Source organism: Eleutherodactylus coqui, chromosome 7 (genome assembly GCF_035609145.1).
Source record: "Eleutherodactylus coqui strain aEleCoq1 chromosome 7, aEleCoq1.hap1, whole genome shotgun sequence".
Lineage (NCBI taxonomy): Eukaryota > Metazoa > Chordata > Amphibia > Anura > Eleutherodactylidae > Eleutherodactylus > Eleutherodactylus coqui.
In genome coordinates this window covers 212271349-212293559 of record NC_089843.1, presented here as the reverse complement: position 1 = coordinate 212293559, position 22211 = coordinate 212271349, and the positions used below count along the sequence as shown (strand labels likewise).

Genomic DNA, 22211 nt, shown 5'->3' with positions numbered 1-22211 from the left:
CCCGGCTATGGGAGAATTCCCCTGTAGCAGGGAGGGAAGGGTTCCCCTGCAGGACGTAATTACACTGACTGTCATTATGCCTTTTAGCCCTTAAACTACCCATTAGGGGCACAGATGTTAATGGGTAGGTTTAGGCCTAAAAGGCATTATGACAGTCAGTGTAATTACATCCTGCAGGGTAACCCTTCTCTCCCCGCTACAGGGGAATTTCCTCATTGTTGGGAGAGAGAGAGTGTGGGGCATGAGAGAGAGGGCAGGGCTAGAGTGGTTCTTCCAGGGATTCCCCCATAGCAAGGAGAGAGAGGACGCCCCCTCACTCTCTCCCTACTATGGGATTTCCTCATTCTTCTCAGCAGGGGAATTCCTTCTCTCCCTGCTATGGGGAATTCCTTATTCTCCGTTGCTGTTCGGAGTTTGGGGACAGCTGAACACCAAGTTTAAAATGTCCCACTGTAAACTCCTGTTAGTTCCCGCTGGGAAGAGGGGAGGCATCGGGTGATGAAGGGAACCACCGGGGAGTCTCTTCATCCCTGCAGGGACTAACAGGAGCTTACAGTGGTACATTTAAAATGTGCTTCTGGGTTTAGCGGTGCGGCAGCACTTCCTCCCCTTTCATCTCCCTTCCTCTCCTATTCCCATGGTTTAGAAGTTTAAACTAAACAATCGGAATGTGTAGCTAATTTCCCCCCCCACTTGTTTTCCAGCTTGCACATCCCTGCCCTCCCCCCTCCATTCTTGGGGAAGCCCTCTATCCCTGCCCTCTCTCTAGCCCTGCATTCTCTCTCTCCCACCTATAAGGTTCCCCTGCAGGATGTAATTACACTGACTGTCATTATGCCTTTTAGCCCTTAAACTACCCATTAGCGCCACAGATGTTAATGGGTAGTTTAAGGGCTAAAAGGCATAATGACAGTCAGTGTACTTACATCCTACAGGGGAATTCTTCTCTCCCCGCTACAGGGGAATTCCTCCATAGTAAGGAGTGAGAGGGCGGGGCTAGAGGGGTTTTCCAAGGGATTGCTCCATAGCAAGGAGAGAGAGGGTGGTGCAAGAGGGGCGGAGCTAAATGGTGGTTCCCTCTAGCCCTGCTCTCTCTTTCCCAATCTTAGGGAATTTGTTTTCCAGCTTCCATAGGAGTCAATTGAAACTCCTGCGCAGATAGATCAGGTCCTATATTTGCACGCAGCAGGGAATTTCAGTTGCTCATGTCCTATTTTTTAGGTACGTCTGAACATTTCCATAGGAGACCATTGGTTCTAATGGGCATGTTTTTTTTTGCACATTTAAGTTAGCCGTGCGACTTCCCCCGTGTGAACGAGCTCTCACTCAGTGCCACATTCTTTTTGTTGTGCATTGTGGGTGTAGATGAAATTATTTAGCTGTTGCATAGACTTGTAATTCAGTTGTTAACACGTTCCTTTTTTCTTCTAAAGCTTTATTCGACTTACTGATTACTTGGTAGTGAACACTATGCATATCATGGCCGTTAACTCAGTCTCATACCTGCTGAACTACCTGGTAGAAAAACTGAACTCCACGCCGTCTCACGAGATGATTCAGACGTGGCATACTGAAGTCAAGCAGGAAGCTGCAGACAAAAAGGTAACGTTACTAAAAAGTGATTAGAAAGGTAAAGCGCCGAGCCTGAAGAAATAATAATCAGCCGTGCACCAAAAACACCAAATTAGGCTTTATGGACCTTGTAAGTGTACGTTGCTTCAGTAAATACAACACCAGCAAAATATTCCGTACCGATGCTGTAGAGTCAACTATTGAATTTATGCGATTGTGTCCCCGTGTACGCGCATTTACGCGTTCCTCAGTACTGCGTTTTTGTGTAATGAGTGATGCTTTTTCGCGCGCGTTTCGGCATATTTTAAGAAGAAGACTTCTGCTTGAAATTGTTAATGAGTTACAGATGTGTTCTTTTTCCAGCAGAATTACGCAGCATATTGTGCGCAAATATGCCCCCCCCCCACATTGACTTCTATGGGGACCTTTGGTGCTCAGATATGCAGGAAAATAGAGCATGCTGTGTTTTTTTGCGCAACTGAAATGCGTAGGTAAAAGGCACGCATGTGAGCGAGCCTTATTAAATCAATGGGTTCTAGCCTCTGCGTAAATTTTCCACGCGCAAATACGCCCATGTGAAGGAGCTCTTTGGCTGGCTTCACGCGAGCGTATACGCAATTTCGCGTGCCTTAGCGCAACGTATTTGCGCTATGAAGAAGACTTTTTTGCGCACACATTACTGTTCTTTTTCTGCCCACAGAGCATGTGTTTTGCGCGTGGAACACAGCCGCATTGTTTGAAATGGTTAATTCGTCTAATGAGTTCCAGACAAGGGCGTAACTATAGAGGGTGCAGGGGATGCAGTTGCACCCGGGCCCAGGAGCCTTAGGGGGCCGATAAGGCCTCTCTTCTCCATATAGGGAGCCCAGTACTATGAATAAAGCATTATAGTTGGGGGCCCTGTTACAGGTTTTGCATTAGGGCCCAGAAGCTTCAAGTTATGCCTCTGTGCAGAATGGTTTAGGTATGGGTACGGGTACAGATACAGATAGAGGGGGGGCCCCAGCTTACCTTTTGCATCAGGGCCCCTGAGCCTTTAGTTACGCCCCTGGTTCCAGATGTGATCTTTTTGCAGCGGAAGTCCACAGTATTTTATGCATCTCCTTGCATAGTGCGCACACATTTGCACCCCCACATTGACTTCCATGGGGGGCCTTCGGTGTACAAATATAGAGAAAACATGCTCTATCTTCCTGCATTTTTACACGGCCGAAACGCGTGTGCAAAATCCGGTAATGTGTAGGAACACATTCAAAGCAATGGGTTCTCTTCTCTGTGTATTGCGCATGCAAATGTGCGCACAAATACGTCCGTGAGCAGCCGGCCTAAGATTTCCTCCCCCGCCTTTTATTTTTACAACGTTCCAGTCTTTAACTATCTATTTCATTAGTATTACGCTATATCTGGAAAGATGCTGAAACCTGGCAGCTATTCCTCCAGTCTCTGCTGAAAAATTAATGAACATCTTGAAGAAAGAATTTAATTCCATTAAAGAGAAAATCCCTGGCCGGGCTTTATATTAAATGTTAAGAACTTGCATCTTGCCAAATTAAGATTGCTGCGATATGAGTGGCGAGGTTAAATGCTTTATTATAAAGTATATGGCTAAGCATGTGGTTGTCTTAGTGATACTATGGGCTGTGTCCAAGCTATTTGTCAGCTATTATATGGTACTCGTAAGGCACAAGTCTGATGATTTAATTGTACAATCTACCTGAAAGTTATGATTAAGTTGCTGAGGCCCTGTATCTCTGCCAGCCAAGCAATAGCTGCCTGCAACAATGTCTTATTCTCATGCCGGCTATAATTGTGGTATTTGAAATCAATATAAAATGCATGGAGGTTGGGCTATAGTTTTCTAAAAAAAAACAAACCATTCCAGTATTAACCCTTTGCAATCCAATTTTGGATTCAGGGTTTCCTAGGGGGGCTTTATCTCTCTGCCATTATACAATGGCGCCATCTGCTGGCTAAAGCCAGTACTGCGGTATGGGATATGCTGGAAACGCCCCTGGCCAGTAATATACAGTAAGAATACCCTGCCGGACGTCTTTTGACATCGGAGCTGTACAGCCTTCAATCAGAATGTCTTCCGACGTCAGACAGTGGATTGGAAAGGGTTAAAATAAAAAGTCATTTTTTTTGGCTAAAAAAATGCGCCTGCCTTGTTCATAGGATGAACCTGGCATTACAGCTCAGCCCCATCCTTGAAGCTGCAAACTGACACTTTTTTCATTGCAGACAATGATATTTAATATTCCTCCGCTGCCGGCTACCTGTTCAGCATAATGAATAATGATCTGTGTTTGTCTTACAGCATTTGTGTTCATTTTTCATACATCTAGTTTTTTACTTACATGTTTTGAGTAGCCCGCTTTACCTGCTCCAATATCCAGCGGTCCCGCTGAAGAGGAAATGGCGCCAATGTTCCTATCAGAGATCATTCTTGATACACAGTCATTATGGTTTGAGCCTTCCATGGATGATTTTCAGGTTTGTTTCACTTCAATAAACAATTACCCAAAGGGGAAATAGAAGAGATCTTTAGAATCTACAAGAATAGGAACGATACAAGGGTACATGTTGTGTTAGTAAACCAGCATATCAGCAAACAAGATTAAATTACACACATATATACACTTGATCATGCTGCCCAAACTGCAGGCAGCATGTTATATAGATGACTCAACTGACTCTACACTTATGTATGTAAAGTCAGTTAAGTCATATATGTATAGAAAGGGTGGACAGCTGTGGGTGTGGCAGGAGGAGATATAAAAGGAGCAGATCCTGCCACACTCAGGGAGGAGAGAGTACCAGCTCAGTGGAGCTGAAAGGGCTGCTAGCTCGAGATCCCGTGTAGACCTGTTTGGGCCAGTCACCCGTATGACGGAGGAGGACGCCCTCCAGGTGCTCCAGGCGGGGTTGGTGACTCGGACCCTTTGAGGGTTTGTGAACCCTGGATGATACGGACTGTGTTCCTGTATACTGTACATTGATTTGCTGTGTTGTGCAAATAAATGCTGGGGTAAGCCAATTTTTAAGAAATTCCGGTTCCTGGAGTGATGTTCACATGCTTAAGGTGCGCCATTTGCCTGATATTGAGATCAGTGATCCGCAGGCAAGTAAACCCCCAGCTTGCTACAATATATTACACACATTAGTGTAAAGTCAGTTGATAGCTCCGCCCACTGGACTTTTCAGCTCAAAATGAGCAAAGGCTTAAATGAATAAAATACAAGTTCTACTGATCTTTTCCTCTAAAACTATATATTAATCTGCTCGGCTCCTCTTGCTCTATAACATGATGCCTGTAGTCGGGGCAGCATATTCAAGCTGACAGACTGCCTTTTAAATTAATCTTATACAACAGCAGAGATAATTCCAAAGAAGAGGAGCATCATGGGTAAAGTCTTGGAGTGGTAGGTTATTATCATCGATTAAGACAGCAGTCATTCCTTTGGAGTACTGAAGGGGAGATTAGAGAAGAGAGATAGGGAGACACTGTGTTACAAGGACCGTAGATGTTAAAGTATGAAGTTTAACCCTTTCCAATCCAATTTGTATCCTGGTTTTCCTAGGGGGAGTACTCTTTTTTTGCCGTTATACAACGGCGCTATCTGCTGGCTAAAGCCAGTACTGCATGAGGTGACACATTGGATAGGCTCCGACAGCAGAGAGGCTGGCAATATACAGTAAGAGAACCCCGACTGATGTCTTCCAACATTGGAGCTGTACAGCCTTAAATCATAATGTCTTCAGAGGTCAGAAAGTGGATTGGAAAGGGTTAAACTGAATTCTGGAGATGGGTAACCAATGAAGTGACTGAAATATGTAGAGTTCTATGAAGAAATGATAGATACACTTGATACTCTTTCTTCTTTTAATTTTAGGACAGTATTGCTGAAGTGGTTAATCAATTCCAAGGAACGGTCTTGTCATCAGCCAATCTTGTCCCAGACCCTTATTTTGATGCCTTTACCCAGCCCACTATTAACAACAAGTTGGAAGAGAAGACTTGTGGAGAAGGACCAAGTTTACGTTCAATGTTTGAAGATGACAAGCATCTACAATCTCTAGTTTCTCAGATAAAAGTGAGTTGTAAATAAAACATTTAGGCAGCTTTTTCAGCTATGTAGATTGTCAAGTTTTATATCAGGTAGTTTTTCATTAACATTTGGTATGCTACAAACATAGAAAACAAAATCTGATTGTTCCCAGCAGGAGAAACTAAATAATCTTGTAGATATGATACCTTTTAATGGCTAACAAAAATACATGATGTTATAGTGAGCTTTCAAGCCTCTCAGGGTCCTTCCTCAGGCATAATGAAATAGATCCAAAGAGGCATGCATCTATATATACATACTTATGACAAGGCACAGACAATTATGTGATCAATTTGCACTTGAAAGGATACTACAACAGGATAATTAGAAAAATAAAAACATACTTAAAAACTCCACTGATAAAGATGTGAAGGTTTTATGGTACCTGAATTAGTGTTAGGGAATCACCAGGCCAGAGTGTTATCTGTGCTATAGATGTCTCATACTTCCCAGTCACGCATGAATCCTCTTGAAGAATTTAACCCTCTGTTATGTCAAAAGTTGTTATGAGTTTGTACTCCCAAATTCTTCTGTTGCTTTGTGATCCCAAATTGCTTTCATTTAGAACATTCATATCTTCTATGTTGTGTCCGTGACTAGAAAAGTGCTCTACCACAGGTAATTCTGTCTTTCTCTCTTTAATTGTGTGGTGATGAGATCTCATCCTCGCTTTTAGTTTCTGTCCTGTTTCTCAAACATAAAGGGCCCCAACAGGACATTTACTGCACATGATCAGGTACACAACATTGGACTTGGAACATGTGATTGTCCCCTGGATGTTATAGTCCTGCTGTGTATTGGGGTTATGTATCCTGTCCGCGGTCAGTATATGGGAGCAGGTCTTGCAGCTCCTTACATTACAGGGATAAGTTCTGTTTTGTGTGTCAGAGGGCAATGCACTCCTGGTTATAAAGTTCCTCAAATTTGGTGATTGCCTGTAACACAGAAGGGGAGGGTCCGGGAATATGGTTTTCACACGGTCATCCTTGTGTAGGGTATGATGGAGTTTCTTTGTGGTTTTCCTTAGTACCTCCAGCTGTGAATTGTAGGTCACTACTAGAGGCACACGATTGTTTCCTTCCTTCTCTGTGTATTACAGTAGTTTATTTCTAGGTATCCTGGTGGCTCTGGTGATTTGGTCATCAACTGAGGTGGAATGGTAGCCCTGGTTTAAAAATGTCCTTTTAAGATGGTATAGATGTTCCTCTCTGTCTGTTGGGTTGGAGCGGATCCGGTTGTATCTGATGGCCTGGCTGTAGACTATGGACTTTGATATGTTTAGCATGAGAACTGTGCCATCTGAGGTATGTGGGCCGATCAATCGGTTTCCAGTATAGGGATGTCTGTATTGAGTTGCTTGAAATTTTTATGGTGGTGTCCAAAAAGTTTTTGATTTCAGTATATGAGTAGTTTAATGTAAGGTTTATGGTGGGGTGAAATGCATTTAATCTGTCATGGAATTTTATAAGTTTTTGTTTGGCGTTACTCCAGATGATTATGATGTCATCAATGTAGTGGAAGTAGGCCAGTGGTTTGCTGGAGCAGGAGGCCAGAAAGTCACTCTCCAGTTTTGTCATTCAAAGGTTGGCATATTGTGGTGCCATTTTACTGCGCATAGTGGTTCTAGAGTGTTGCAGGAAACATAGAAAACCTAACAGTCTCTCCTCCAATCCCAAACTTGGCAGACATACTCCAGAAAAGACCAGTCTAGTTCCAATTAGCATTACTTCTAGTAAATAAATCTATATGTCCCATTGGTACAGAAAGGCAAAGAGAATATATAATCAATTTATATGTTTCAATATTCCTATAGTCAAGGCTGCATAATACATTCTCTAGCCATATACGTACAACATCCTTGCTCCTGCCACCTTAAGATGGTCTGGAGTAGACAAATCATCCTCACATCCAAGAATTCATATATTGGGTTATGCTTAAGGGCTCAGTCTCACAGGCGTTTTAACGCGCAAATTGTTGTGCGCATAATGCATACGTTCAAAAATTCGCGTGACCGAGGCAGGCGGCACACAGAAAAAAAAAGACCTGGCCGTGTTTTTTCGCACAAAAGGTGCGCTGCCAGCTATCCCCTGCTGCGGCTGTGACAGCTGTAGCAAGGGATTCCCTGGATGTGAAACCCCTGGATGATTTCTTCATCTTGACGGGGAGTCCCCTTGTCACTGAACACCACAATGTTCTCTCATTGAATTCAATGGAGGCGGCGCTACAGCCGGCTCCATTGAAAGCAATGGGCTGCCGGCAAGCCCTTCAGTGATTTTCGGGGAAGGGCTTTAAATATAAGCCCTTCCTTGAAAAATCATGCCTAAAATGTGTAAAAAATAAAAAAATATATATACTCACCTCTCTGCAGCTGCCGGGGCTCAGGTGCATCTAGCCGCGTCTACTCCTGAACTGCTATGAAGAGCTTTCAGCAGGTGGGGCTTTTAAATCCCCGTCTGCTGAAAGGGCTGTCTCTGATTGGCTGAGCAGTCTGACCAATCCGAGGCAGCTCTCAGGTATTGAATGACAGCTGAGAGCTGGCTCTGATTGGTTCCTGCGCTCAGCCAATGAGCGGCAGCACTCACCCATTCATTGAATTCATAGCTCTTCATAGCAGTTCAGGAGAAGACCTGGCCAGACGCACGTGAGCCCTGGCAGCTGCAGAGAGGTGAGTATATATATATATTTGTTATTTTTTACACATTTTAGATATGATTTTCAAGGAAGGGCTTATATTTAAAGCCCTTTCTTGAAAATAACTGCAGGGCTTGCCGGCAGCCAATTGCTTTCAATGAAGCTGGCTGTAGTGCCGGCTCCATTGAATTCAATGGGAGAACATCACGCTCCTCTGCCACAGCTGTCACAGCTGTGTCAGAGGATCGCAATCTTCACTGTATGTTCTCAATAGGGTCGGCGCTGCTGCCGCCAGCCTCATTGAGCACAAGGTGAAACCCCTGGATGCGAATTCGTTCATGTTGTATCCAATGTGATGTGCACAAAACTCATAGAAATATTCGATGCTTCGAGGAAAGAAAATCGCAACATGTTCTATTTTGGGCGTTCCCAATGGGAGGAATTGCCTGTTGTTTCCTATGGGACCTTGGGTAAAAAAAATCGCATGGCAATTTTTCCCATTGAAGTCTATGCAAAACACTTGCAATCCTTTCACACACATGAAAAATCGCAATTCCACAGCAGAGATGTAATTTTTTTCAATCAAAAAATAATTAAATTTTGCGTTATTCTGCAGTGAAATATTCATTTTCTCAACTGTAACGATTGCATTTTATGTTCTAAAATAAAGCCCATTTGACCCAAGAATGTAACACTTATTACTTGAATATCAGTAATTTCAACTAATACTAAATGCTAAATAGCGGGAGACATCTGAGAATAACGCTGTTACATTATGTACATGCAGCCTGGCACATCAGTCATTTACTTCTAGGTAATACCCTCATTGATCCCTAAAGTAAGCCCCTCCCTTTCTGTTTCAGGGAGCCATACAATCAGCATTTACTACAGCCAACGTGTACGCTGCTACATTTGAAAGGTTTCGCTTGTTTTTCAAAGAAAATGAAAGCCTGGATTTGGAAGCGCTAAAGGAAGAGGACCACGGTAGGAGGAGCCGTTGGCGAACAGCCAATTGTCTTGTTGACACCTTTTGTTTCCTTTAACTGCCCTGTAAATAAACATAATTGTACCCAGCGATACTGAGATTATTAAGAATAATATTTAAATCTCTGCTTTCAAAAAATGATAACTTTTCCATTTTTCTGTCAACATTAATTATATTTTACAATTTAATGTACCGTTTAATTTATTAAAAACATAAAATGTATTGAAAAAATTACATTACCTTTATTCTGTGGGTCGATACAATTACAGCAATACCAAATTTATATAGTTTTTTTAAGTTGTATTACTTCTTTAAAGAATGAAAACTTTTTTTTTTTTTAAGAAAAAAATTGCTTTTTGTCCCCATCTTCTGAGACCCATAAGGGTGCCGACCCACTAGCGATATTTTTTCATGCAATGTGAGAGCGATGATTATGAAACCAATGATTTTTAATTGTTTCATACTCACCAGCGGATTTATTTTTTTAAGTCTTGCAGCACAGAGAAAAAAAAATCTGCGATATCGCTCAGTGTTTTCAATGGGGCCGGCAGCAAAAGCATCGTCCCCATTGAGAACCTAGGGAATACATCACTGACTTCTGCCACAGCTGTGACAGCTACGGGGACCGCGGGGATGAAGGAATCCTCTGCCACAGCTGTGGCAGAAGTCTGTGATGCTATCCGATTGCTTTCAATGGGGTCGGTTGTGGCAGACGTCCATGATGCTATCCGAGTGCTTTCAACGGGGTCGGCACTGCTGCGGCCCCATTTAAAGCAGTGGATTGCAGGCAACCCACGCAGTGATGATTTTCGTGGAAGTGCTTGAAATATAAGCCCTTCCCTGAAAATCATGGCTAGCTGTAAAAAAAAAAAATGATGCAGATGGGGTGACCACAAAAGCTCAGTTCTAACATTGTGTATTTTTTCTGATGGCAGTCAGACTTCTATAGACTCCTTTTGTACCAATTATGTTTATTTATTTTGAATATTTTCCATGGAACTTTTAATTCTTTGGTAATATTTAAGAAAAATATTCGATTTATTTTCACATTTTCTTTTAGCCCCAGTAGGGGACTTGGGTTTTCTGATCTCTTGTACAATATTCTACAATACTCCAGCATTGCCTTTATGTCTTACATCTTCTGCTACGGTGTCCCTACTGTATTGATAAGCAGCTTACAACTATTCATTTTCGTTCAATGTAGGAGTTGAATTCTTTGCTGAGCAGTTACAAAAATACCACAAAGAGCACAAGGATGCGGTGACAATCGTACAGAAAATGAATCTGGGATTACTGCTGATAGACTCCAAAAAATTAAAAGAGAAATTAATTCCATCACCAAAGAAATGCTTAGAAGTAAGTACCGAATGTAGTAGAGGAATGGATGTGGAGATATATATGTATTTCTGTAGAGCTTTCTTCCACTGCAGGTTCTTCCCTTTTTGAAGAATGACTCTTTATGAGTAAAACTAAAAAAAAAGGCAGCGCTCCAAGGTCCCAAAAAAGAGAAAGTGCTCCTAAGAGGAGATAACTCACCTGGTGTGAACAGCCTGTCCTCAGGAGGGGAGGCTGTCACACCATAGTCCAGGTTGGCTTTGAAATTCGGTTGGTTTCGCTATGTAGGAACCCGTTGTTTTTCCAGGACATCCAATGGTCGTCTGTATGAACTTCCAAGGTGAAACTCACTTCGGTCGTATATGATAATTGACTCTGTATCTTTATAAGTAAAGTGTCAGATATTTTCAGCTTTGATGTGTGAAAGAAAGCTTTTCAACATTTTGATCTCATTCACACATTATTAATAAAGCATCTTGTTTTCTGAATCAGGAGCTTTTTGATTGTTCTTGAACTGAAGAGTGATTGGCTGCATTTGGAATGGTCCTTTACACGGGGCGACAGTTGTTTAACCCTTTCCAATCTGTCTGAAGACATTATGATTTAAGGCTTTACAGCTCCGATTTTAGAGGACGTCCATCGGGGTTCTCTTACTGTATATTGCCAGCCTCTCTGCTGTCGGAGGCTATTCAATGTGTCACCTCATGCAGTACTGGCTTTAGCCAGCAGATAGTGCTGTTGTATAACGGCAGAAAAAGAGTAAGCCCCCTAGGAAAACCACTGCTAAGGTCATCAGCGCTTGTGCAATGTGTTTAGACTTAAAACCTCCCCCCCAAAGAATGATCAATCTCAGCTAATGGCTGCATACTTTTCCCAGTCTCCAAAGTCTGCTGTCTGAGGGTAAGCTTTTGATTCTGTCCTGTTTTTCAAACCACACAGCCAAGCCCTTACTACCTTGTGCCGCCACCAACTCCAAAACATTTCTTCGCTGTTTCTTCAGTCTTGAGTCAACAGAAAACGCTAGTGCATGCTGTCATGGCTTTCCACCTAGACTACTGTAAGATCCTCCACTATGGCCCGCCCATCCAACACTTTTGCATTTCTCCAATGCACCTTCAGCTCCGCTGTTCAGCTAATCTACCTCTTCCCTCTTTATTCTTTCTACTGTTTTTCTCCTTTGTCAGCCCCTCCACTGGGTTCCCATCGCCCAGGGAATTCAGTTCAAAGTATTATTAATGAAATGTAAGATTGTCCATAATCTGTCCTTTTCATCTCTGAACTAATCTCCTGTTACCAACGCACATGTAATCTCTGATCCTTACAAGAATTCATTCATTGCTCTCTTCTTGTCTGCTCATCAAACAACCATCTGGAAGATTTCTCTTTTGCACCCGCCCATCACTTGAAATTCACTGTCCCAATGATCAGACTCTCTGCCACTTTCGAAACCTCCAAAAGCAACCTGAAAAAAATTGCTTCCATTGCACTACCATACAAGCGCACTCCACCGTCACCTACTGTCTCCTTCCCTCTCTCAAAGGTTTTTTTTGCCGCGATTTATGTGCATTTTTGATGCAGTTTTCAACCGCAGCCCTAAGCCTTTATTCATTTTAATGGGGCCTTTCAGACAAGCGTTTAGCAGAGCATTTTTAGCACATGCTAAATCGCATGCTGCATGTTCTATTTTTCAGCATTGTAGCACATTTTTCACATACTACACCACTCATTGAAGTGAATGGGATGCGTGAAAAATAGAGTAAAAATGCAGTACAACACAGTGTACTGCATTTTACAGCACTTTTCATGCAGGTTACTATGCCTCTAGGAGGGGCATAAAAGTTGTGACATCATCAGTTTGCTTGCCTGCATTGCTACTGCGCAAAACACGCAGTAACCTAACTGTCCAGTCACAGCTTTCATCCAACCAGGTCTCAGTTATTCCTGCTATGTCATAGTTTTCCTCAGACATTATTCCTTCCGCTTCATTAACCTTATTGGTCAGATTTCTAGCATTAGTCACCATAAGGGTGCATTCAGACGACCGTATATCGGCTGGGTTTTCACGCCCAGCCGATATACGGCGTCTCTCTCTGCAGGGGGAGGAGGCTGGAAGAGTCGGGAGCAGTGCTCTGAGCTCCCGCCCCCTCTCTGCCTCCTATCCACCCCCCTGCACTATTTTTAATGAGGAGAGGCGGGACGGAGGTGGAGCTAATTCCCAGAACAGTGCCCCGCCCCCGTTCCGCCTCCTCTCATTGCAAATAGTGCAGAGGGACGGAGAGGGGTGGAGAGGAGGCAGAGAGGTTGGCGGGAGCTCAGAGCACTGCTCCTGGCTCTTCCAGCCTCCTCCCCCTGCAGAGAGAGACGCCGTATATCGGCTGGGCGTGAAAACCCAGCCGATATACGGTCGTCTGAATGCACCCTAACGCTTAGAGGATTTTGGTTATTGTTTTTTTTTTTATGTATCCCTATTAATTGTTCTGTCATTTCTAAATGTACTAACCCCTCCCAACGCTCCACCTTCATTTTCATTACTTAGTCCTTTCTCTCTGGTTGCACACCCTTCCCCCAGTCCCTAGTTTAAACATTCCTCCAACCTGCTAGCCATCTTCTCCTCCAGCACAGCTGCACCTCAGTGGCTAGAGGATATGGACCACCAACGCTTTTGGGTCCATATCCTCCAGTGCCAAGAGTGATGTCCTACCCAGCCTGACTGATGAAGAGGCCTACCCCGAAATGTGTATCTGCTGGTTTTAAGTGATATAATAAAAGAGAAGTTGGGTAATTTTATCTGACTGTTTGTGTAGACATTTATTGGAGAGCAGCGCCTAAGTATCAGTATTGCCTCTCTACTCATCCCTATGGACAAAACATTTTACCAGCAGGTAAAAAGCGGCCAGGGACCCAGACAGCAATATAGGGAGGTTGACTGGACTATAATTGAAAGTGTGAGGATATTAACCCTTTCCAATTCAATTTGTCTCCTGGTTTTCCTAGGGGGCTTACTCTTTTTATGCTGTTATACAATGGCGCTATCTGCTGGCTAAATCCAGTACTGCATGAGGTGACACGTTGGATAGGCTCCGACAGCAGAGAGGCTGGCAATATACAGTAAGAGAACACCGATGGATGTCTTCCAACATCGGAGCTGTACAGCCTTAAATCATAATGTCTTGAGACGTCAGACAGTGGACTGGAAAGGGTTCAAAAGTTTATTATTTTTGTATTGTAAATTCCCTAATAGCACATTTAACATGTCAGAGTGTATGTGTCCTTAAAGTCTTATCCTTATGATTAAGAAGTAAGTGATTTATGATGTATCTGTTTCTCTTTTCTAGGCAATAAATGAAATTCTGCCAATTCTTGGCAAGAAAAAAATGGATGCCATCTTAGCAGAGGCTCAAGATGCCGAATTTAAACTTCAGTTTTATCCCACCACTACTTTGGATTATGTAAATACTTTAATATTTTTGGACGAAATTCAAGAACGGGTAAGTTAAGAAAATCATTGTGGAATAAGGAAACCTTGAAATGTATAAAATAGTATAATATAATATAAAATGTGATACAATATAGAATGAAATATAAAATACGGTAAAAGACATAAGCACTAGAGATGAGCGAGCACGCTCGTTTAAGGCCGATGCTTGAGAGAGCACCGTCTGAGCACCATGCGGGGGTGTGGCGGGGGGGGGGGGCAAGCTGTGGGGAGGGAGAGAGCTCAGGAAGCTCACTTGCTGCTAGTGAACCCAGAAAATCTGACTCTTCTCCAAAAATCTGAGTCGTTTCTCCTCATTTGCATACCGGGTGGGAAAACTTCAAATAAAGATTCTAAAGGTACCAGGGCACCAACAGGTACATTGTTTAGCGCTACTGCATTGTCTGTGTCAGCACTACTACAGGATTAGCTTAGGTTGCATTATGAAAACCTGATGGCAGTCCTTTGATTGATTTACAATTAACTTTTAGATTGATGTTCTTGAAGAAGAGTCCAATGTGGTGGCCCAGATGTATCAGCTGATTGAGAGTTACAACGTTCCTACACCGCCTGAGGATTTTGCAGAGTTTGCTACTCTGAAGCCTTCCATATTGGGTGTTCGAAATGCTATTGACAAGGCTGTCGGTGAGAGAGATAGCAGCATTGAGAAGTTTTGTCGGTCTTTGGACAAAGACATTGCAGAGCTGAACAGAGAAGTTAAGGCTGTCAAGCATCAGTCTCAGGTGATTTCAGGCTGATCATGCATAGGATTATTTTTTCAGTTGTTTTTAACGGGTAGCTAAATCCAAAGAGATACATTTGGCTATAGTAAAACCTTTTTTTGTTTCACAATGATGTAGAAATGTGACATGTATGTTAAGTGTTTTGGTATCTAAGTACCTTTTTGCAAGTGATTTCCTGTCACCAAGTAATCTATATATATAAAGACGAAAGCCCTCACTGACTCACTCACTCACTCATTCACTGACTGACTGACTGACTCACCAAAAGTTCTCCAACTTCCCGATGTCGTGGAAACATGACTTTTGGCACAAACATAGATTATCTCCAAAATAGGAAAAGTAATTGGGTCCCAACTCGATTATTCAATTCTAGCGCAAAAGAATTAGCGTCGAAATTTAACGTACATAACCTAAATCTCTCACTTCCCAATGTCATAGAACCTTAAAATTTGGCACGAGCATTGATTATGTCATAAATAGGAAAAGCTAATAGGTCCCAACTCGATTATTCAATTCTATGCACAAAAGAATTAGCGTCCAAATTTTATGTACGGAATCTAATTCTCTCACTTCCCGGTGTCATAGAAACTCGAAATTTGGCACGAGCATTGATTATGTCATAAATAGGAAAAGCTAATAGGTCCCAACTCGATTATTCAATTCTATGTGCAAAAGAATTAGCATCCAAATTTTACGTACGGAATGTAATTTTCTCACTTTCCGGTGTCATAGAAACGTGAAATTTGGCACGAGCATTGATTATGTCATAAATAGGAAAAGCTAATAGGTCCCAACTCGATTATTTAATTCTAAGCACCAAAGACTTAGCATTGAAATTTTACGTACATAATCTAAATCTCACTTCCCAAAGTCATAGAAACATGAAATTTGCCATAAGCATTGAATATGTCATAAATAGGAAAAGCTAATGGGTCCCAACTCGATTATTCAATTCTAGCGAAAAAGAACTAGCGTCCAAATTGTACGTACGGAATCTAATTCTCTCACTTCTTGGTGTTATAGAAACTTGAAATTTGGAACGGGCATTGATTATGTCATAAATAGGAAAAATTGGATTGCAAAGGGTTAATATGTATGGGCATTTGGATCTTCATACAAACAGTTCAAAAACATAGTAGAAAGATTGGAATCACAAATTGTAGTAAATACATTTATTACACAAAGAAAAACCTAAAGATCTGCCTTTTCCATCTGTGAAAAAACACTTGCCTGCATGAAAGAAACTCCTCAAGCATTGCACATCTCAAAAAAAGTCATGGTAGAGTGGGAAAGAACTTCTCTCAGTTCATGTTAGAGACTTGTAGGCTGATGTATGTAAGATGTCTAATTGATAATGTGTTTGCCACATGAGCCTCTTCCGGCCATCTCTCTGCATGTGCATCAATAATAAGTATGCCTGCCGTTCCATGCAATGATGATTACAAGTTTTCTTTGCTGACTTAAGATGAAATAATAACTAACAGCATAAAGAACCAATTAGCTGATCAATACGTCTCTACTGGTATTATAGATTTTGCGATACTCTCTGGCAGTATTGGAGTTTTTAACCTTCGATTACTGTACATATGTTAGTGAAGGGTGAAATATGTAAAACGGGTCTGAATTGTTTTGCAGGATCCACAGATTCTGGATATTAATGCTGATCAAACTAAAGTTAAACAGATCCTGGCGGACTTACAGACCATCATAGATGAGTTACAAAAACGGGCATTTCAGTGTAAAACATATCAGAAGAATTTCAAGGTAAAGCTATAGGAATAATGCTCCGCTTTCCATTTCTATTTATATGATGTATTATATGTTTTGTGCTCATATCACAAATGTTCCTAGAACTCCAAAACATTAATGTTTTGTGATTTTGCTGTAAATGGGGCCAAATAAAGGTTTAGGAACTAAAGGCCAAAAAATGGTTCACTATCAAACTACTTGTCCGTCCGTGAGTGAGTGAGTTACATGCTCCGACCTTGATCACATGATGGTGATGTCATCAAAGGTCCTTCATCCCGAGTCAGCAAGTTACATGCTCCGCCCCATATCACATGACGGTGACGTCATCACAGGTCCTATTCTATAGCAACTGAGGCCACGGGGGTTTCTAGGGGATGCATAACTCACTCACTCAGGTTGACCTCCGGTTGAGGGATCTTTGATGATCTTTGTCCTCATACTATTCTAGGATACTTGAACCTACTCAGGGTTCTTCCTCAGGCATAAGAAGAACCCTGGGTAGGTTCGAAAGCTCGCTATAACATCATGTATTTTTGTTAGCCATTAAAAGGTATCATATCTACAAGATTACTTGGTTTCTCTTACTGGGAACAATCACTCTACTGGCTAACACTGTACCAAGCTTTTTTCATAGCTACAACAGATCTTTTGCGGTTTTCTGAAAGTTGTTTCCATCATGGCATGTTTCACACTAATCAAATTTTCTTGAGAAGAACAGATTTATCAGTAACCTGGTTTTGTATACTTTTATTTAATGGACAAAGCACCTGTGAATCCCACAATCTCATCTCCTTAATTGAAACACTTTTTGCCGATTATCTCATATAGAAGTCGTTAAGGCTGCCTGTCCACAGGCGAGTTTTCATTGTGAGATCCGGTGGCGATAAATTGATCGCGGACCTTGCATGACACGCTTTCCATAGGCTAACTATGGAAAGCGCAGCCTGACATCCACAAGCGGAGAATCATAGAGATTCTCCGCTTGCCGGATTCAAATTGTGGCATACTGTGATTTGCCAAGATTGTCCGTCGTGAGGCTATCTATTAGATAGCCTCATTGTGGAGACCTGTCAATGCTCCCCCCTCCTCCCCCACGGCGAGTATCGCTAGCGATATTCCGTTACGGCAGTGGACAGGCAGCCTTAGGCCTCCTGCACACTGGTGGAAATTCCGCGGCGGAATTTCCCACAGAATTTCCGCCTGTGCCCACTGCCATAGGATTGCATTAGTTAATGCAATCCTATGCAGACAGCCGTGATTCGACCGCGTGAAAACTCGCAGCTGGATGCGACCCGGCTGTCTACAGGAAGCCTTAGGCTGTCTGTCCACGGGCGTAGCGATATCCCGCGGCAAATCTCCACTGCGGGAGCCGCCACCCGGGAGCAGGTGAGAGCTGACAGCTCTCCGCGCTGAACATATCTGATAGATAGGCACACCATGGAGAATTGCGGCATGCCGCAATTTAGATTCCGCGAGGGGAGAATCGCTATGATTCTCCGCTCGTGGACGCCGGGCCTGCACTTTCCATAGCAACACTATGGAAAGCTTCAGACAGAGTGAATTGCCGGTGATCATCGCCCATGGACAGGAGCCCTTACTCAGAAAGTCACTTACTTTTTTTTCTCTTCACTATGGATGTTAACTCAATCTGCTCAATAAAAGACATGAATTGTGCAACTGTTTGTGTGTTATTAGTAGAGATGAGCGAACGTGCTCGGCCACGCCCCTTTTTCGCCCGAATACCGCGATTTTCGAGTACTTCCGTACTCGGGCGAAAAAATTCGGGGGTCGCCGTGGGTGAGTGGGGGGTTGCAGCGGGGAGTGGGGGGGAGAGGGAGAGAGAGAGGGCTCCCCCCTGTTCCCCGCTGCTACCCCCCACGCCGCCATGCCTCTCCCCGCCCCCGGCGCACCCGAGTACTTTTCACCCGAGTAGTGAAGTACTCGAAAATCGCGGTATTCGGGCGAAAAAGGGGCGGGGCCGAGCACGTTCGCTCATCTCTAGTTATTAGTTCAGTTAGAATGTGTTTGTCCATAAGACTTGGATAACAATCAGACCGCATGTTATCAGTAATCAAGGCAGAAATCCAGGTAGCTCTAAGGCTGCCTGTCCATGGGTAAGGCGGAACATCGTTAGCCAAATTCCACCGCGGGGGAGCAGGGGGAAGAAATGACAGGTCTTCGCAATGAGCATTCCACGGTTTGAATCCCGCAAGCAGAGAATCGCTATAATTTTCCGCTCGTGGTCGTCAGGCTGTGCTTTCCATAGTGAAGTCTATAGAAAGCGTCCACTGCGTTACCCGCGGACAGATTATCGCCACAGATAACGCAGTGACATATCGCCTGTGGACAGGAGGCCTAAGGGATTCACTTCTATGTCAATGGACTTCAGACACAGTTCTCATTAAAAAAAAACCTAGAGAAGCCTTGGGGGTTATTATTGGAATTTTGATGATAATATATTAGAGAATTGATAATTATGCAGTTCTTTAATGAACAGCATTTAACCCCTTAACGACCGCCGATATGTCTTTTGACGGCCTGTATCGGCGGTCTATGTATGAAGAGAGATTGCTGGGTGACCTCTCTTCATACAGCACGGGCATCAGCTGTTTATTACAGCTTACACCCGCGAGCAATATCTGCAATCGGTCGCGTGGTTGATCGCGGCTATTAACTCTTTAAATACCGCTGTCAATTCTGACGGCAGCATTTAATTCCCCTGAATGATGTTCGGGGGTCCCGTACGGCTCCTCCGCGTGAGATCGCAGGGAGCCATTCAGGTGTCATGGCAGCTGGGGCCCTTCTGAAAGGCCCCAGGGCTTCCTTAGCAGACTGCCTATCAAGCCGCCCCTGTGGGGTGGCTTGATAGACTGCCTCTCAAATCGCAGTATGACGTAATGCTATAGCATTATGTCATACTGCAGGAGCGATCAAAGCATCGCATGTTGTTGTCCCCCAGGGGGGCTAAAAAAAAATAAGTAAAAATAAGATCAATAAAGTTTTATTAATTGTAAAAAAAAATAAATAATAAAAGTTTAATTCACCCCCTTTTGCCATATCTATAATTAAAAAATCTAAATCCAAAAATAAAAATACATAATTGGTATCGCCGCGTCCGTAAAAGTCCGATCTATCAAAGTAATGCATTATTTACCCCATACGGTGAACGTTGTCCGAAAAAAAATAAAGAACTCCAGAAATGCACTTTTTCAGTCACCCTGTCTCCCAGAAAAAATGCAATAAAAAGCGATCAAAAAGTCGTATCTATTCCAAAATGGTACCAATGTAAACTACAGGACATCCCACAGAAAATGAGCCCTCGCACAACTACGTCGACAGAAAAATAAAAACGTTATTGTGCGCAGAAGATGCGGCAGAAAATAATAAAGAAAAATTAAATGTCTCTGAAAAAAAATAAAAGTACTAGAACAAAAAAAAAAAGCTATACAAGTTTGGTATTGCAGTAATCGTACTGACCCATAGAATAAAGCTATCATGTCATTTTTGTTGCAGTTTTTGCATTGTAAAAACAAAACGCACAAAAAGATGGCGGAATGTGTGTTTTTTTTTTCATTTTACTCCATTAAGAATTTTCTTAAAGTTTTTCAGTGCATTATATGGTACATTAAATGGCACCATTGAAAAATACAACTCGTCCCACAAAAAACAAGCCCTCATACAGCGACGTCGATGAATAAATAAAGGAGTTATGATTTTTAAAAGGGGTGAGGAAAAAATGAAAATAGGAAAAATAAAGGGGCCGCGTCATTATCCAGGAAACAGTCTGATTGCAATTAGGGAGTCGGGAAGAAATTTTTTCCCCAAAAGGGCTAATTGGCTTCTGCTCTTGGAGTTTTTTGCCTTCCTCTGGATCAACAACATAGGAGGATAAACAGGCTGGACTAGATGGACATTGTCTTTTATTCGGCCTTACGAACTGTTACTATGTTTATTAAGGGCGCTTGTCACGTCCCCACAGCTCCACAAACGCAGTTATGGTGCTATTAGGAGTGGTAGCAAGGAGATGGGTAATGTATTTTTCATACTCACCCTCTTCGGCGATCCAGCGGTGTCCCTCTCTGAAGTTCCCTTTAAAGTGCCTCCAAAGGTGGAGTGTCATGTCAAAAGTAAACTGACATCTTCCAACTTTTAACAGGTTGAAGTTACGAAGTTTGATGAATTGGAAGAAGTAAGTGCAGAATTAAAACTAAAGCAGCTTTTATGGGATTCTATGACAGAATGGGATGTGCTGCAAGCAGAATGGATGCAGGTAAGACTTTGATCTAGCCCACAGTTCATTAAATACGTGTAAATACAAGTGCTGTCAGATCAGAATAACACTCTATGTAATTCACAGTCCAAATTTGAAACCTTGGATCCAGAGCAATTAAATGCCTCAGTTCTTAAATATGCCAAGTTTGTAAATCAGCTGGAAAAAGGACTTCCCCCAAATAATGTGGTACCATGTATCAAAGCGAGCGTGGAAAAGATGAAAGAAAAGGTAAGCTGTTTAGTAATGTTTATATGAAAAGTGAAAGTTCTATATTGATAAAGTAAAGGTGGTTCCATTTGAATCTTTTTTTTCAGTCAACACAAACGTATCGAATATACAAAGTGCAACATTACAGCAACAACATGGATAATATCAGGGCTCATCATGTAATTATACCGTCTGGTTCCCAGCAGGGAGCTGTGACTAATAAATCAAAAGGCAACAGGGAATAAAAGAGGAAGCGGGGTGATTAGAGGGGTGATGGGGGTAGCGAGGGATAAGGTAACAGAAGGGGATCCTCTATCTGGGGCTGCCCTTAGCCGCTGCCACAGAGTATATTCTTTTCAGGGTTTCCAAACTTTTGCAAACATTAACTTCTTCGTATTGCCTAATATTTTGTTTACTATTGCCCAGTAGAGATGAGCGAACGTACTTGGTTCGGTGTTTTTGGACCCGAGCACCGCTTTTTCCGAGTAACTGACTACTCGGACGAAAAGATTCGGGGGGCGGCGTGGTGGAGCAGTGGGTAGCAGTGGGGAACAGGGGGGGAGCTCTCTCTCTCTCCCTCCCCACTCCCCTATGCAACCCCCCGCGCACCCCAAATCTTTTCGTCCGAGTAGTCAGTTACTCGGAAAAAGCGATGCTCGGGTCCAAAAACACCGAACCGAGTACGCTCGCTCATCTCTAATGCCCAGTTATAGTTTAGCAAACAAGCTGGTGACTTCAACAGCCAACAGGCATATTCGTCGTTGAGAACCGTTCACTCGTTTAGTGTTACATATTTAGTAAAACACTAAACGAGAAGTATCTTAAAGGGGTTGTCCCGCGAAAGCAAGTGGGGTTATACACTTCTGTATGGCCATATTAATGCACTTTGTAATGTACATCGTGCATTAAATATGAGCCATACAGAAGTTATTCACTTACCTGTTCCGTTGCTGGCGTCCCCGTCTCCATGGTGCCATCTAATTTTCAGCGTCTAATCGCCGGATTAGACGCGCTTGCGCAGTCCGGTCTTCTTCTTTTCTGAATGGGGCCGCTCGTGCCGGAGAGCGGCTCCTCATAGCTCCGCCCCGTCACGTGCCGATTCCAGCCAATCAGGAGGCTGGAATCGGCAATG

General features: G+C 42.9%; 1 protein-coding gene across 2 annotated transcripts in view; it reads left to right on the top strand.

The window, feature by feature from the left end:
• DNAH6 (dynein axonemal heavy chain 6) overlaps positions 1-22211 on the top strand; it is a 286055-nt gene that overhangs the window by 23284 nt on the left and 240560 nt on the right. The window contains exons 9-18 of one of the 2 annotated variants that reach the window (XM_066574325.1): positions 1434-1602; positions 3943-4065; positions 5466-5666; positions 9176-9296; positions 10502-10653; positions 13968-14120; positions 14599-14850; positions 16486-16614; positions 20756-20869; positions 20957-21100. In XM_066574325.1, coding sequence (XP_066430422.1) covers positions 1434-1602; positions 3943-4065; positions 5466-5666; positions 9176-9296; positions 10502-10653; positions 13968-14120; positions 14599-14850; positions 16486-16614; positions 20756-20869; positions 20957-21100 — 1558 coding nt within the window. Of the gene's footprint in view, positions 1-1433; positions 1603-3942; positions 4066-5465; positions 5667-9175; positions 9297-10501; positions 10654-13967; positions 14121-14598; positions 14851-16485; positions 16615-20755; positions 20870-20956; positions 21101-22211 lie in introns of those variants that run through there. The other variant, XM_066574326.1, reaches the window with a different exon arrangement.